Consider the following 17,047-nt stretch of genomic DNA (forward strand, 5'->3'; position numbering starts at 1 on the left):
TCAGTGCACATATTAGGCATTTCTAGTGTTCTGTCAGTTAATGGAAAACAACGCGCAAGTAACTTCGTCGTCATTTATATGTTTATCGCTTTTTGTTCCGTAAATTATTAATGGCACAGCTCTTACACATATTCATTTATACATATTAATATACGCATATTAAAATGATCATATGTGTACGGAAAGGAACAATAACTTTACAAAGCTTTTGTTTGAACCGTCCTGAAGCTTTTATGAAGTGCTTTTCATTAAACAATATATACCCGAATTAAAAGTCAATCAATATGTAGAGGGTGACCTGAACAGAATCAGTTTTATAAAAGCGAGAAATAAAGGTAAAGAAAGAAAAATCCATACGTCTGTAATTAATACTGCAGTTGATATTTGCGTTAGTTCTCATATAATGAAAAATCTTTTCCCGCGTTTCCGGGAACATTTCGTTTAATAAAAGCTAAGTAAACTGCTGCTCCATGTTCCACAATTCTCCACATCCGGCTCGAAAAATCTGGTTAACAGACTTTTCGTCATTTCGTTTGCTTGCTTTGAATACTTTGTTCCACATTTTTCATTGAGCAGTGAGAACGATCTTATTCATTCTGTTTGTGGTACATATCAGCTGTTTAGATAGATATTCTGTCAGGGGATATACCGTCTGAAGAGAATTTCGCACCCACATAGTAATTTTGAACGACAAGATACTACAATGTTTCATATTTTCAGTAATATGTTAAGACTTCGTTTTAAATTTTCGTACTACTGTTCGTGTTATAACAAAATGGAGCAGAAAAAATTATTTTCAGATATTTTCGTGTGCATTCAGCATATTCTGTGATTTAACTTAGCTCATATTCGTCACGGCGTGTAAATGAACTTACGTTATCTCCTTAAATGCTTAGAGATTGGAATTCATGGTTGAAATTGGTTGAAGACTGTAAAATGAAATTTGGAATGCTGTAGCTTTAGTCAGAAGTTGCTCTTAAGACTTACTTAAAAGATGTGAAAGTCATTTGTGGTACTGAAAATCAGATTAATTTTTATGTTCTAGATGAAAAGAAAAATGACCGTGCTAGTGTCTCTTCAAACATTATCGCAACAGTAGCTCTTGTGTTCTTTATCGCAGGGCTTCAAAAAGTAAATTACACATGTCATCTCACGCTAAGCCTATTGCACAACAAGAGTGACACATGGGCAGAATATAGTTGAAGTTCTGGGGTCCCCAGACACATATCTGCTGCGGTAGGTTAAACAGGTGCCTCATAGTGTCCGATCAAAATGGTGCGAGGACTAAAAACGTACTCCTAAGATGAAGTACATGGAACAGTACGAGGGCGAAACGTCTACATAGCACATAGATTCACGCGAAATCCTGAAAGTATGTGGACCAAATGCAATTTCGGGCACAGCGGTAGTGAAATGGTGCAAAACATTTCACCAAGATAGGACGAATGTTGGTGATTCTGAGCCTTAGTCCTACTTTTTTTTCCACCGATTGACGGGTTACGTATGGTTTACAGAGACTGTGGGCATTACAGCTTTAGTGTTTCCTCCACAAGCACCTATAACTACGTCAAGTATCCACCTGCGACGTAACCCGGCTGCCTGGAGGCACGTGATAACGGCCGCAGAGCAAGTGTCTTTGGGAGGCCCCTTTAAGGATACAGGGTATTTTCCGGCTCAATATTAAGTAAAAATCAACACCTATTTCTTTCAGGCACTATTTATAATGTATATTTTTTACAGATTTTTATTGATATCAGGTAATGAACCGCACTTTCTAAACAAATTAGAAGTATTTTAAATATTTTTAAACCCGTTTAGGGCTATTAAAAAAATTACAAAGAAAATGATGCAATTTTTTTCCAAAATGCTTCCTCAAATTGAGATACCATTTAATCCAATGTTATACATTGGAAGGAGACAGAATTTTTACCAGATATGTATGACATAATGACTGAGATACTAGACCTGTTTCATTCCACCTGTTATGTATATTTTGCACAGGGCATACCTTAATCATAGTTAACACTTGGTTCAAGAATCATAAAAGAAGGTTGTATACGTGGAAGAAGCCTGGAGATGCTGGAAGGTGTCAGATAGATTATAGAATGGTAAGACAGAGATTTAGGAACCAGGTTTTAAATTTTAAGACATTTCCAGGGGCAGATGTGGACCCTGACCACAATCTATTGGTTATGAACTGTAGATTAAAACTGAAGAAACTGCAAGAAGTTGGGAATTTAAGGATATGGGACCTGGATAAATTGAAAGAACCAGAGGTTGTAGAGAGTTTCAGGGAGAGCTTAGGGAACGATTGACAAGAATGGGGGAAAGAAATACAGTAGAAGAAATGGATAGCTTTGAGAGATGTAATAGTGAAAGCAGCAGAGGATCAAGTGGGTAAAAAGACGAGGGCTAATAGAAATACTTGAGTAACAGAAGAAATATTGAATTTAACTGATCAGAAGAGAAAATACAAAAATGCAGTAAATGAAGCAGGCAAAAAGAATTACAAACGTCTCAAAAATGAGTTCGAAAGGAAGTGCAAAAGGACTAAGCAGGGTTGGCTAGAGGACAAATGGAAGGATGTAGAAGCATGTATCACTAGGGGTAAGATAGATACTGCCTATAGGAAAATTAAAGAGACCTTTGGAGAAAAAAGAACCACTTGCATGAATATCAAGAGCTCAGATGGAAATCTATTTCTAATCAAAGAAGGGACAGCAGAAAGATGGAAGGAGTATATAGAGGTTCTATACAAGGACGATGTTATATACAAGGACGATGTTCTCTTCATAGAAATGGAAGAGGAGGTAAATAAATTTGAAACGGGAGATATGATACTGTGTGATGAGTTTGACAGAGCACTGAAAGACCTAAGTCGAAACAAGGCCCCGGGAGTGGACAACATTTCATAGGAACTATTGATAGCATTGGGAAAGCCAGCCCTGACAAAACTTAACCATCTGGTGAGCACGATATATGAGACAGGCGAAATACCCTCAGAATTCAAGAAGAATATAATAATTTAATAATTCCAATCCCAAAGAAAGCAGGTATTGACAGATGTGAAAATTACCGAACTATCAGTTTAATAAGCCACAGCTGCAAAATACTAACACGAATTCTTTACAGACGAATGGAAAAAACTGGTAGAAGCCGAACTCGGGGAAGATCAGTTTGGATTCCGTAGAAATATTGGAACACTTGAGGCAATACTGTCCCTACGACTTATCCTATAGAATATATTGAGGAAAGGCAAGCCACGTTTCTAGCATTTGTAGACTTAGAGAAAGCTTTTGACATTGTTGATTGGAATACTCTCTTTCAAATTCTGAAGGTGGCAGGGGTAAAATACAGGGAGCGAAAGGCCATTTACAATTTGTACACAAACCAGATGGCAGTTATAAGAGTCGAGGGACATGAAAGGGAAGCAGTGGTTGGGAAGGGAGTGAGACAGGGTTGTACCCTCTCCCCGATATTATTCAATCTGTATATTGAGCAAGCAGAAAAGGAAACAAAAGAAATATTCGGGTAAGGAACTAAAATCCATGGAGAAGAAATTAAAACTTTGAGGTTCGCCGATGACATTGTAATTCTGTCAGAGACAGCAAAAGACCTGGAAGAGCAGCTGAAAGAAATTGACAGTGTGTTGACAGGAGTATAATACATGAACATCAACAAAAGCAAAACGAGAATAGTGGAATGTAGTCGAGTTAAATCGTGTGGTGCTGCGAGAATTAGATTAAGAAATGAAACGCTTAAAGTAGTAAAGGAGTTTTGCTAATTGGGGAGAAAAATAACTTACGACGGTCGAAGTAGATAGGATATAAAATGTAAACTGGCAATGGCAAGGAAAGTGTATCTGAAGAAATTTGTTAATATCGAGTATAGATTTAAGTGTCAGGAAATCGTTTCTGAAAGTATTTGTATGGAGTGTAGCCATGTATGGAAGTGAAACGTGACGATAAATAGTTTAGTAAAGAAGAGAATAGAAGCTTTCGAACTGTGGTGCTACAGAAGAATGCTGAAGATTAGATGGGTAGATCACATAACTAATGAGGAGGTATTGTATAGTATTGGGGAGAAGAGGAGTTTGTGGTACAACTTGACTAGAAGAAGGGATCGGTTGGCAGGACATGTTCTGAGGCAAAGAGGGATCACCGATTTAGTATTGGACGGCACCGTGGAGGGTAAAAATCGTAGAGGGAGACCAAGAGATGAATACATTGAACAGATTCAGAAGGATGTAGGTTGCAGTAGGTACTGTGAGATGAAGAATGTTCCACAGGATAGAGTATCATGGAGAGCTGTATAAAACCAGTCTCAGGACTGAAGACCACAACAACAACATGTATATTATAGGGATAAAAAAATGTAACATCTTTCATTTTAACTTTTATAATTTTTTCCTAATAAAAATGTTATTTTTTCTATAATTTAGTTGATTCTGCAATAAAGCTTATGTCTACTACATAAATATGGACTATTGCAAGTTACAGAAAAAAATTGGAGCAATGCTTTATGAACTTTAGGAAATATTTGTACCTGAATTCTGAAAAATACAACTTGCGGGAAAATGCAAATGGAGATATGAGTCCAATTACACTGTGCCTCATAATATTCCTGAAGCATAGTCTTCATCCTGCAGCGTTTCTTGACCTTCAAGCTTCCTCTTGGCTTCCTTTTAGTTCTTGCTTGTTTCGTAACTTGAAGAGTGAATCTTTCAGCTTCATTCACCCATTGTCTGTCACATGCAAGCAATTGATCTTCCATATTAGAGCCACATTATATGCCTAAATTTCTCAGAACTTCCAGCTTTCCTATCACTCCATCATTGAAATACATCACTGCATCTAGTACACCAACCTTAAATGTATTCAGACCTACAAAAACTTTCTTGGATAATAATTTCCACTCACCTCACGTCTCACGCCTCTAAAAATTGGTGTTATTTCATTCATAACATGTTCAGGAAGAGAATGCTTATGACGGTATATTTGCTTTTTGGTAACCACACCAAGAATCTGCTCCTTTACGGCAAAGTCCGTGAACAGTGTGGACAACTTATGAAAATAGGTGGCCCATATAGCTTTTCTCATTGGTGTAACATCATTCAGAGGTGCAGTTCGTCTAATGGCTAGTCCATAATAACTCTGAAGAAGGTCTATTTTAGTTTCTGTCAATCTGCCTCGGCCACAATTTCTCTTCGTAGCTTCGTCAATCTAGCACCCATCCTATTTTGCACATGTCCACAACACTCCAGTTTTGTTGCCAATGTATCGCCATAAACATTGACCTCCTTAATTTTATTGAAAGCCTTAGAGTCCTCATCGCCCAGGTACTTCGTATATCTAACGTTATAAACGGGCACCGACCTCTGAAATATTTTTAGAGCTCCATCACAATCCATACCTCCACTGCAACCATCATAGTTCTTAGAACATTAATGTTCAATATGTCCTTCAGTGTTATCATGGCAGTTGTGGCAGCACTTAGATAAGCACTCAACATCAACAACTTTTCCATTTTCCAGAGAAGTAGCACTTACACTATTCAAGGAACGATGTCCTCGACGTTGCTATGCCCCATCAAGTGCAACAGCAATGACCCTGGTTCCACTAATATTTACAGTTTATTCTACTGCACGTTTCATAGATGCTTTAGACACAACCTTCAAGGCACCTAAAAGTATTTTTATGTACTTGCTGAACGTACTGGGAGACGACAAAAATATTCATTAGTGGTTAAATAATGATGGCTCTGAAGCAGCAATTTGGCAGCTAAATGATGCAGATATTATGAACAAAATGTGTGTGGCAGAGAAAGAGAGCGAAGACATTGCACTTGAGGAACCATTCTTCACACATATCGCGGCAATAATACGCACTGATTTGTTATCAGAATATTCAGGAGCGAATTCATTTGATTCTACTGATGTTTTGAGTCTCACGAAAATGAGATCCGCCGTCAGGTTGGACGATTATATTCCAAAAGCAGGTGATAGAAAATGCAGTAGCTGTTAGGTTTATTATTTTTTAATATGTTGTCAGTTTCTGGGGAGTAGTAAGTAAGTAATGCAGTAAAATTTCAAATAGGTCATGTGATGTCACTCTGGTTTTCTCGGGGCGATTAGTTAATGATGAACTTGCAGGTGCTCTGCCAAGTTGTTGTTTCAATTTTACGCACAATATAACGGCGCAAGGCCCAGTCGTCTTCTCAGGTGCTGTGAGGTTTGCTGTTATATGCAGTCGCTGCTGGTCGCCAACTAGACTCTGAACTAACGTTGATCTCGGGCCACCCTTCATGCCTGAGCTCGAGCCTCGACGTACACTACGATCTTTGATAAGAAACTGATCTCTTTCATTAAATGTCAGGCAACCACCACCCACCACAAAGGAATTTGATGCTAAAGAGTCTGGTCCAAACAGATCGAACACTTTCAGACAAAGAGAGTCTCGCCGAGGAGTTACAATACCTACTAATAGCGTCCGAAGTAATGTATACTCATATGATCAAATTGAATGGGTGATGTACTAAAAAAGAAGAACGCCTGACAAAGAGGATGAGATCGAGACGGGAGGAAGAGAACCCAAAAATGGCTTATCTATCATATGCTGGCCGAATATCCGGAAAGAGCATCTAGCGTTTTTCGCTCCATTCACCTGTTGTTGTTGTTGTCTTCAGTCCAGAGACTGGCTTGATGGAGCTCTCCATGCTACTATATCCTGTGCAAGCTTCTTCATCTCGAGGTACCTACTGCACCCTAAATCTTTCTGAACCTGCTTAGTGTAATCATCTCTAGTTCTCGCTCAACGATTTTTACCCTCCACGCCGCCCTCCAATAATAAATTGGTGATCCCTTGATGCTTCAGAACATGTCCTACCAATCGATCCCTTCTTCTAGTCAAGTTGTGCCACAAATTCCTCTTCTCCCCGATTATATTCAGTAGTTCCTCATTAGTTACGTGATCTACCCATCTAATCTTCAGCATTCTTCTGCAGCACTGCATTTCGAAAGCTTCTATTCTCTTCTTGTCTAAACTATTTACTGTCCATGTTTCGCAACCATACACGGCTACACTCTATGCAAATACATTTAGAAAAGACATCCTGATACTCAAATCCATACTCGATGTTAAGAAATTTCTCGTCTTCAGAAATGCTTTTTTTGCCATAGCCAGTCTACATTTTATACCCTCACTACTTCGACCATCATCAGTTATTTTGCTCCCCAAATAGCAAAACTCATTTACTACATCCACATCTACATCTACATTTATACTCCGCAAGCCACTCGACGGTGTGTGGCGGAGGGCACTTTACGTGCCACTGTAATTACCTCCCTTTCCTGTTCCAGTCGCGTATGGTTCGCGGGAAGAACGACTGCCGGAAAGGCTCCGTGCGCGCTCGAATTTCTCTAATTTTACATTCGTGATCTCCTCGGGAGGTATAAGTAGGGGGAAGCAATATATTCGATACCTCATCCAGAAACGCACCCTCTCGAAACCTGGACAGCAAGCTACACCGCGACGCAGAGCACCTCTCTTGCAGAGTCTGCCACTTGAGTTTGCTAAACATCTTCGTAACGCTATCACGCTTACCAAATGACCCTGTGACGAAACGCGCCGCTCTTCTTTGGATCTTCTCTATCTCCTCTGTCAACCCGACCTGGTACGGATCCCACACTGATGAGCAATACTCAAGTATAGGTCGAACGAATGTTTTGTAAGCCATCTCCTTTGTTGATGAACTCCATTCTCTAAGGACTCTCCCAATGAATCTCAACCTGGCACCCGCCTTACCAACAATTAATTTTATATGATCATTCCACTTCAAATCGTTCCGTACGCATACTCCCAGATATTTTACAGAAGTAACTGCTACCAGTGTTTGTTCTGCTATCATATATTCATACAATAAAGGATTCTTCTTTCTATGTATTCGCAATATATTACATTTGTCTATGTTAAGAGTCAGTTGCCACTCCCTGCACCAAGTGCCTATCCGCTGCAGATCTTCCTGTATTTCGCTGCAATTTTCTTATGCTGCAACTTCTCTGTATATTACAGCATCATCCGCGAAAAGCCGCATGGAACTTCCGACACTATCTACTAGGTCATTTATATATATTGTGAAAAGCAATGGTTCCATAACACTCCCCTGTGGCACGCCAGAAGTTACTTTAACGTCTGTAGACGTCTCTTCATTGTGAACAACATGCTGTGTTCTGTTTGCTATAAACTCTTCAATCCAGCCACACAGCTGGTCTGATATTCCGTAGGCTCTTACTTTGTTTATCAGACGACAGCGCGGAACTATAGCGAACGCCTTCCGGAACTCAAGGAAAATGGCAACTACCTGGGAGCCTGTATCTAATATTTTCTGGGGCTCATGAACAAATAAAGCGAGTTGGGTCTCACACGATTCTATGTTGACTCCTACAGAGTAGTTTCTAGGTTTCCAGCAATGACATGATACGCGAGCAAAATACATGTTCTAAAATTCTACAACAGATCGATGTCAGAGATATAGGCCTATAGTCTTGCGCATCTGCTCTACGACCCTTCTTGAAAACTGGAACTACCTTTGCCCTTTTCCAATCATTTGGAACCTTCCGTTCCTCCAGAGACTTGTGGCACACGGCTGTTAGAAGGGGGGCAATTTCTTTCTCGTACTATGTGTAGAATCGAATTGGTATCGCGTCAGGTCCATTGGACTTTCCTCTGTTGAGTGATTTCAGTTGCTTTTCTATTCCTTGGACATTTATTTAGACGTCAGCCACATTTTCGTTCGTGGGAGGATTTACAGAAGGAACTGCAGTGCTGTCTTCCTCTGGGAAACAGCTCTGGAAAAAGGTGTCCAGTATTTCAGCTATACGCTTGTCATCCTCTGTTTCCCAGAGTGTCTGGATATGCTGTTTCGATCCACTTACTGATTTAACGTAAGTCCAGAACTTCCTAGGATTTTCTGTCAAATCGGTACATAGAGTTTTACTTTCGATTTCACTGAACGCTTCTCGCATAGGCCTCCTTACGCTAACTTTGACATTGTTTAGCTTCTGTTTTTATGAAAGGTTTTGGCTGCAGTGAAGCTCTCTTTGCTTTCGCAGTAGTTTCCTAACTTTGTTTTGTTGAACCACGGTGGGTTTTTCTCGTCCCTCACAGTTTTACTCGGCACGTACCTGTCTAAAACGCATTTTACGATGGCCTTGAACTTTTTCCATAAACACTCAACATTGTCAGTGTCGGAACAGAAATTTTTGTTTTGATCTGTAGTCTGCAATCTGCCTCCTATCACTCTTGCTAAACAGATAAACCTTCCTCCCTTTTTTTATACTCCTATTTACATCCATATTCAGGGATGCTGCAACGGCCTTATGATCACTGATTCCCTCTTCTGCGCTTACAGAGTCGAAAAGTTCGGGTCTGTTTGTTATCAGTAGGTCCAAGATGTTATCTCCACGAGTCGGTTCTCTGTTTAATTGCTCGCGGTAATTTTCGGATAGTGCACTCAGTATAATGTCACTCGATGCTCTGTCCCTACCACCCGTCCTAAACGTCTGAGTGTCCCAGTCTATATCTGGTAAATTGAAATCTCCACCTAAGACTATGACATTCTGAGGAAATTTATGTGAAATGTATTCCAGATTTTCTCTCAGTTGTTCTGCCACTAATGCTGCTGAGTTAGGAGGTCGGTAAAAGGAGCCAATTATTTACCTAGCTCGGTTGTTGAGTATAACCTCCACCCATAATAATTCACAGGAACTATCCACTTCTAATTCACTACAGGATAAACTACTACTAACAGCGACAAACACGCCACCACCGGTTGCATGCAGTCTATCCTTTCTAAACAACGTCTGTGCCTTTGTAAAAATTTCGGTAGAATTTATCTCTTGCTTCAGCCAGCTTTCCGTACCTATAACGATTTCAGCTTCGGTGCTTCCTATCACCGCTTGAAGCTACGGTACTTTACCAACGCAGCTTCGACAGTTTACAATTACAATACCGATTGCTGCTTGGTCCCCACATGTCCTGACTTTTCCCCGCACTTTAAGCGTCTAATACCCTCAGCATCACCTGATTTAATTCGACTATATTCCATTATCCTTGATTTGCTTTAGTTGATGTTCATCTTAAATCCTCCTTTCAAGACATTGTCCATTCCGTTCAACTGCTCTTCCAGTTCCTTTGCTGTCTCTGACAGAATTACAATGTCGTCAGCAATTCTCAAAGTTTTTATTTCTTCCCAATGGATTTTAATTCGTACTCCAAATTTTTCTTTTGTTTCCTTCACTGCTTGCTCAATATACAGATTGAATAACATCGGGTACAGGCTACAACCCAGTCTCACTTCCTTCACAACCACTGCTTCCCTTTCACGCCCCTCGACTATTACAACTGTCATCTGGTATCTGCACAAACTGTAAATAGCCTTTCGCTCCCTGTATTTTATCACTGTCACCTTCAGAATTTGATAGTATGCGAGTCAAGATGGTAAAAAGGCTTTCTCTAAATCTACAAATCCTGGAAACGTAGGTTTGCCTTTCCTTGACCTCTCTTCTAAGGTAAATAATGCCTCACGTGTTCCAACATTTCTGCGGAATCCGAACTTACCTTCCCCAAGGTGGGCTTCTACCAGTATTTCCATTCGTCTGTAAAGAATTCGTGTCAGTATTTTGCAGCCATGACTTATTAAGCTAATAGTTCGGTAATTTTCACACGTGTCAACACCCGCTTTCTTTGGGATTGGAATTATTATATTCTTCTTGAAGTCTGAGGGTATTTCGCCTGTTTCATACATCTTGCTCACCAGATGGTAAAGTTTTGTCAGGGCTGGCTCTCCCAAGGCTATCAGTAGTTCTAATGGAATGTTGTCTACTTCCGGGGCCTTGTTTCAACCTAGGACTTTCAGTGATTTGTCAAATTCTTCACGCAGTATCATATCTCGCCCTTCGTCTTTATCTACGTCCTCATCCATATCAATAATATTGCCAGCACATACATCGCCCTTCTATAAACCCTCTATATACTCCTTCCACCTTTCTGCTTTTCCTTCTTTATTTAGAACAGGCTTTCCATCAGAGCTCTTGATATTCATTTCCATACAATTTTCTCGTTTCTCCAAAAGTCTCTTTAATTTTCCTTAGGCAGTATCTATCTTACCCCTAGTGATATATGCCTCTACATCCTTACTTTGTCCTTTAGCCATCCCTGTTTAGCCATTTTGCACTTCCTATCGAGCTCATTTTTGAGACGTTTGTATTCCTTTTGCTGCTTCGTTTACTGCATTTTTGTATTTTCTCCTTTCATCAATTAAATTCCATTCCTCTTCTGTTACCCAAGGATTTCTACTAGCCCTCGTCTTTTTACCTACTTGATCTTCTGCTGTCTTCACTATTTCATCTCACAGAGCTACCCATTCTTCTTCTACTGTATTTCTTCTTCCTGTTACTGTCAATCGTCCCCTAATGCTCTCCCTGAAACTCTCTCCAACCTTTTGTTCTTTCAGTTTATCCAGGTACCATCTCCTTAGATTCCCACCTTCTTGTAGTTTCTTCAGTTTTAATCTACAGTTCATAACCAATAGATTGTGGTCAGAGACCACACCTGCCTCTGGAAATGTCTTACAATTTAAAACCTGGTTCCTAAATCTCTGTCTTACCATCACATAATCTATCCGAAAACTGCCAGGGTCTTCAGGCCTCCTACATGTATACAACATTCTTTTGTGATCCTCAAACCAAGTGTTAGCTCTGATTAAGCTATGCTCTGAGCAAAATTCTACCAGGCGGCTTCCCCTCTCATTCCTTATCCCCAGTCCCTATTCACCTGCTACATTTCCTTGTCTTCCTTTTCCTACTATCTAGTTCCAGTCCCCCATGAATATTAAATTTTCGTCTCCTTTCATTATCTGAATAATTTGTTTTATTTCATCATACATTTCTTCAATCTCTTCATCTGCGGAGGTAGTTGGCCTATGAACTTGTTCTGCTGTGGTAGGCGTGGGCTTCGTGTCTGTCTTGGCTACAATAATGCGTTCAACTATGCTGTTTGTAGTAGCTGTCCCGCGCTCCTATTTTTTTTATTCCTAGTTAGACCTACTCCTGGATTACCTCTGTTTGATTTTTTATTTATAACCCGATTTTCACCTTACCAGAAGTCTTATTTCTCCTGCTACAGAACTTCACTAATTCCTTCTATATTCAACCTATTCATTCCCCTTTCTAAATTTTCTAACCTACCTGCCCGATTAAGGAATCTAACATTCCACGCTCCGATCCGTAGAACGCCAGTGTTCTTTCTCCTGATAAGGACGTCCTCATAAGTAGGCCCCTGCCCGGGGACTATTTTACCTCCGGAATATTTTACCCAAGAGGACACCAACATCAATTAACCATACAATAAAGCTGCATGACCTCGGGAAAAATTACGGCTGCAGTTTTGCCTTGCTTTCATCCATTCACAGTACCGGCACAGCAAGGCCGTTTTATTTAATGTTACAAGGCCAGATCAGTCAATCATCCAGGATGTTGCCCTTGCAACTACTGAAAAGGCTGCTGTCCCTCTTCAGGAACCACTGGTTTGTCTGGCATTTCGACAGATACCCCTCCGTTTTGGTTGCACCTAAGGTACGGCTATCTGTATTGCTGAGGCACGCAAGCCTGCCCACCAACGGCAAGGTCCATGGTTCATGGAGGGTATGGGTGGGTATTCATCTAAGATAAAAAGTATTTTTTGTAATGTTAAAGATTATCTAGGTGTCCGAAAGTCGAACGTGTATCGCATTCTATACAAATGTGGCATGTCTTACGGGGGGCAGACTATCGAACAGTCGAAGAGAGACGAAAGGGACATCAGTGACACACCCTATTGAAACAATAGGGTGTGAAATGAAGAGAAATGAGACCAGTATCATAATGCAAACGACCAGGTTATGGGACAGCATAGTTAAGGAATTAATCTAAATCAAAATGTCAGAAAACTTACTAAAGAGGGACTTAGGTTTCAGTTTAAGCAACGCTTGAGGGCCGGCACTCAGTTTATAAAAATATCGTCGGCCATAGCATCCACCAGAGCTGGAAGAAGTGGAGAGAATATGTATTCCACAGAATCTCAGCGAGAGCTCTATAAAACGAAACACCATCAAGGAGCGCAGTGGACTCGGGGGAGTCGAAATCGGCTATAAACAGTTGCGCGAGACTAAGAATAGTTGACAGTCTGGTTGGAGCCTAGGCAGCGAGTACATTAAACAGTAGATAACATTTTCCGGTGAAGTAATAGTTGTCGCTACCCTTTTTTTAGTGATAGTCACGTACATGAATTAACTCAGATAGTCGGCAGATATGCTGTACATTTTTTTTCTTGTTTAATTTGAAAGTTCAGTATGGCCTGTTACACAATCAACTGGTTACGTGCCTTCACTAATCTGTAAGAGTTTGCCGGCCGCAGTGGCAGAGCGGTTCTAGGCACTTCAGTCCGGAACCGCGCTGCTGCTACGGTCGCAGGCTCGAATCCGGCCACGGACATGGATGTGTGTGATGTTCTTAGGTTAGTTAGGTTCATGTAGTTCTAAGTCTAGGGGATTGATGACCTCACATGTTAAGTCTCATAGTGCTTAGAGCCATTTGAATCATTTTGTAAGAGTTTTTCTCCTCAAACTGTTTCGCTTGTACATCATTGGCAAACTGAATACTGATGTTTCTTCTTCATTGTTACGTTCGTCACTCGAGACCAAAGAAATTATTTTTTTCAAACATGCATTGATTTCATATGCTGATTTCATCTGTTGATTTTGGAAAAACTGGCAATGTTTGCCGAAAATATCCAGACTGTGTAAGTATTGCAGTTTACATTAATTTGGGACTACCTCGGAGCCCCACACCATTCTAGAATGTTCTGGAAGATTATATAACATTTTGGAACATTCTGCAGCATTCTCCGACATTCTGTAACATTCTAGAAGGAACATTTTGGCTAGTCTCGGCCACTTCGGCAGTGAATTCAAAGCTGCTTCAGCGTAATCCGATAAGAAGTCCATTGGTACGACACCCCTTTTTGACACCCACATCTTCGATCTCGAAACCCGCAGTTCCAAACGAAATCTTCGTGGATAGAGGTTGGAGTGGTACAGTACCATATAGTAGCCATGGGGCTGCAGGAGTGCGTCAGGGTCTTTTTGTTTCTTTTTTTTAAAGAAAAAAGCGACGTGCACGGATAAACACCAATTACATTTATTATGTCGTGGCGAACAAACGCTCTCTTTACACACCCATATCTTCATAAGTAGCACCCCCAGTGCCAAAATAAAACCTTCTTCATGGATGGGGGATGGACTGTTGGACAATCACATAAATCCCAGATGGCTGTGAAAGTCGCTTGCGGAACTCTGCCAGCAGCCACAGACACATCGTGTTTACTTAATTATAGTTGTATTTATTAGTCTTCAGTGGCCAGTAAACCAACTGTAGAAACTTACATTAACGTGTTTAGTGTTTAGATCATAGAGGAAAGGCACCTAATATGAGACACACTTTTGTAAACCCATTTGAAAGACCTAAAAGTAAGTGCAACTGTATTTTTTATGATGGTAATAATATCTTGCATAATTTAATTTTATCATGCAATTATCGTATTTGCAATAATAAACAATATTTCAGAGTAGTAATTAAATCTTCACAAACAAGGCATTTCGTAGAAATTAGATCAAGGTTTCCTAATATGAGACGGTAATAATATTTTGCTTTAATTATTTTATTACAGAATAATGACATATGAATATACAATTTTTACATGTTCATTCATTTCTGTTCTCCTTGACTCATTTCATACTACTTAGGTTTATATTTACGACATCCGGGCAAACAAAATTGTCTTCTGCGACACCGCAATCTTCATGAGCCCAGCGATAACATTTCGTGCACTCTGCCCATTTTTCCCCATGTTTGTCTTCAGAAAAGCGCCCAGTACAGAACAGACACTCTGCGTCATCGTCATCACTGCTGTCTGAATCCCCACTGTCATCAAGATGGACATCGGATGCCGAGTCACTAGACGATTCTTCCGCTTTAGGTCTACGATTTGAAGAGTTTCCACTCTTCTCCCCAAATAACTTTCTGGCTGCTTTCTTAGCTTCAGCCTCTGATTTCTTCTGCTTAGATTCTTGCAACTGCTTCACATTAGGAGATAGTAACGCAGGAGAGCACGAACGCGATGTTTGACCTATTTGACTATCTCCAGGTATTTCTGCGATGGGTATCGTAATATGCGACACTGTCGCGTATTTGGATCCCCATACTATCGCATATTAGGAATTTCGCCATCTTACACGAAGAATCACGCACTTGCTAACAACGTTCGTTGGTAAATGAACCTAATTGTCAATAATTATAGGTAATACCGTCAGAAATAACAACAATAAAAGAGTTCAGTAATATCGACTCATCCTTAAGCTGAAATATTGTCTTAACACCGATGTCGCAAAAACTTCAAACACAAGGAATTTCGTATCAACCTCTACGTACTGTGTCCAGCTCAACTATGGCGTCCTACTAGCTGTGTCGTCGTCTGGCACGCAACAGACGTGTTTAAGAAACTCTCCACGAGAGTGCAACCCCTAACGTGATCACATTTGGGGTGTCTCATATTAGGGAATCATCGCATAATAGGCACCTTTTCTCTACACATAGAAGGTATAATTTTGCTGACAAAATTTTTGAATAGACGTGATTCTAAAGGCGTTTCGAACTTTTTACATCATCAGCGGCTGGCAGAGTGCGTGCCGGCTGCACTCACCGTGCTGGCCGTTGCCGAGCGGGATGTCCTCGCCGCCCTCCCTCCGCCACGTCACGGTGGGGGTGGGCGAGCCGGTGGCTGCGCAGCGCAGCGTCACGTTGGTGCCCTCGCGCACCACCATGTCCGTGCTCGTCGGGTAGTCCAGGATGTCGGGCGGAACTGCAACACACGAGCGCCCGCGGCTCTCAGCACAATGCGTCTGCTGCTTCCAGCCGTCACGCGGCACTCTGGGGCTTCACTACTCGCATTCAGTCTTTGTAAAATACTCTGAATGGCAATCGTGCGCATTTATCGCTACTTGGAGACTGACAAAAAAACAAAACGGGGGGAAAATAAATTCACACACAGAACTTATAAATAATGTTCTTCAAACGAAGTAAAGACTTTACTATTTCCGAAGTTATGTGAAGTGTAACTGATTGCACTGTTGTATGATTCATTAATTTCTCCAGTTTTTATTCTAAATCATATTTGTACACTAACGTTTCTGGACCCCAACAACCGATAAAAACATTAATCCAGATCTGACAATCTCTCGAGCGTTGTTGCAGAGGTTTCCTTCTCTGTTTGTTAATGAGCGCGCAGGTGATAGCGTGTTTGTAAACTCCCGGAAGGTATTCGATACTATCACCTAACGGAAAAGACTACATTCGTAAAGAATATCAGACCAACTTTATGGTGGGCCTGAAGTCTAACTGTAAACTGGTAACGGCCTTGCACCTTACATGAGTCCATTTAACGTGACACTTTAGAGTTTGTTGCAGTAATACTCTAAATTACGGTGTTGGAAATCTATGTGGAAACGCATCGGCACAAGAGAATTACGCGATTTTGTAATTATAAGATTTTGCGGAAAGGCAGTACGCGAGACAGAGCACGGCTACCTCCGCGCCTAGCCGCCGAAGGCCACAGCCTAACGGTATGAATGGTGAACTGGGGGATTTCTGTAATCCGTTTAGAGAGGCCACAGCGGTCGCCAACCTCTGAAGGACGTGCGGCTGCAGGTGTTCAAGTGTTTACCAAATCAGAGCAGTGGATAGCTGGACGGGCTTTCATGTGCGCGCTCTCGCCTATAACCCACTAATTTTACGCCTTCGACTAACTCAAGTGGGGCAGGCCACTAGTTTCGAATAACAAACTTTCAATGCAAGAATCTGTGTTCGCTACGACGGGGAATCTTGCCGGGAAAATCTCGAGTGGCTTCTTGCGAGAAAACTTCCAGTAAACGTGTTATTGCCCACAGCTGTGGTTCT

The 17,047-nt window shown here is 40.9% G+C and overlaps 1 protein-coding gene across 1 annotated transcript in view; it reads right to left on the bottom strand.

Annotated features, from left to right (window-relative positions):
- Positions 1-17,047, bottom strand: part of LOC124776958 (lachesin-like) — an 805,533-nt gene that overhangs the window by 342,511 nt on the left and 445,975 nt on the right. The window contains exon 4 of the mRNA XM_047252196.1: positions 15,795-15,953. Within this exon, the coding sequence (XP_047108152.1) occupies positions 15,795-15,953 (159 nt within the window). The remainder of the gene's footprint in view (positions 1-15,794; positions 15,954-17,047) is intronic.

This window comes from Schistocerca piceifrons, chromosome 1, assembly GCF_021461385.2.
Source record: "Schistocerca piceifrons isolate TAMUIC-IGC-003096 chromosome 1, iqSchPice1.1, whole genome shotgun sequence".
Classification (NCBI taxonomy): domain Eukaryota; kingdom Metazoa; phylum Arthropoda; class Insecta; order Orthoptera; family Acrididae; genus Schistocerca; species Schistocerca piceifrons.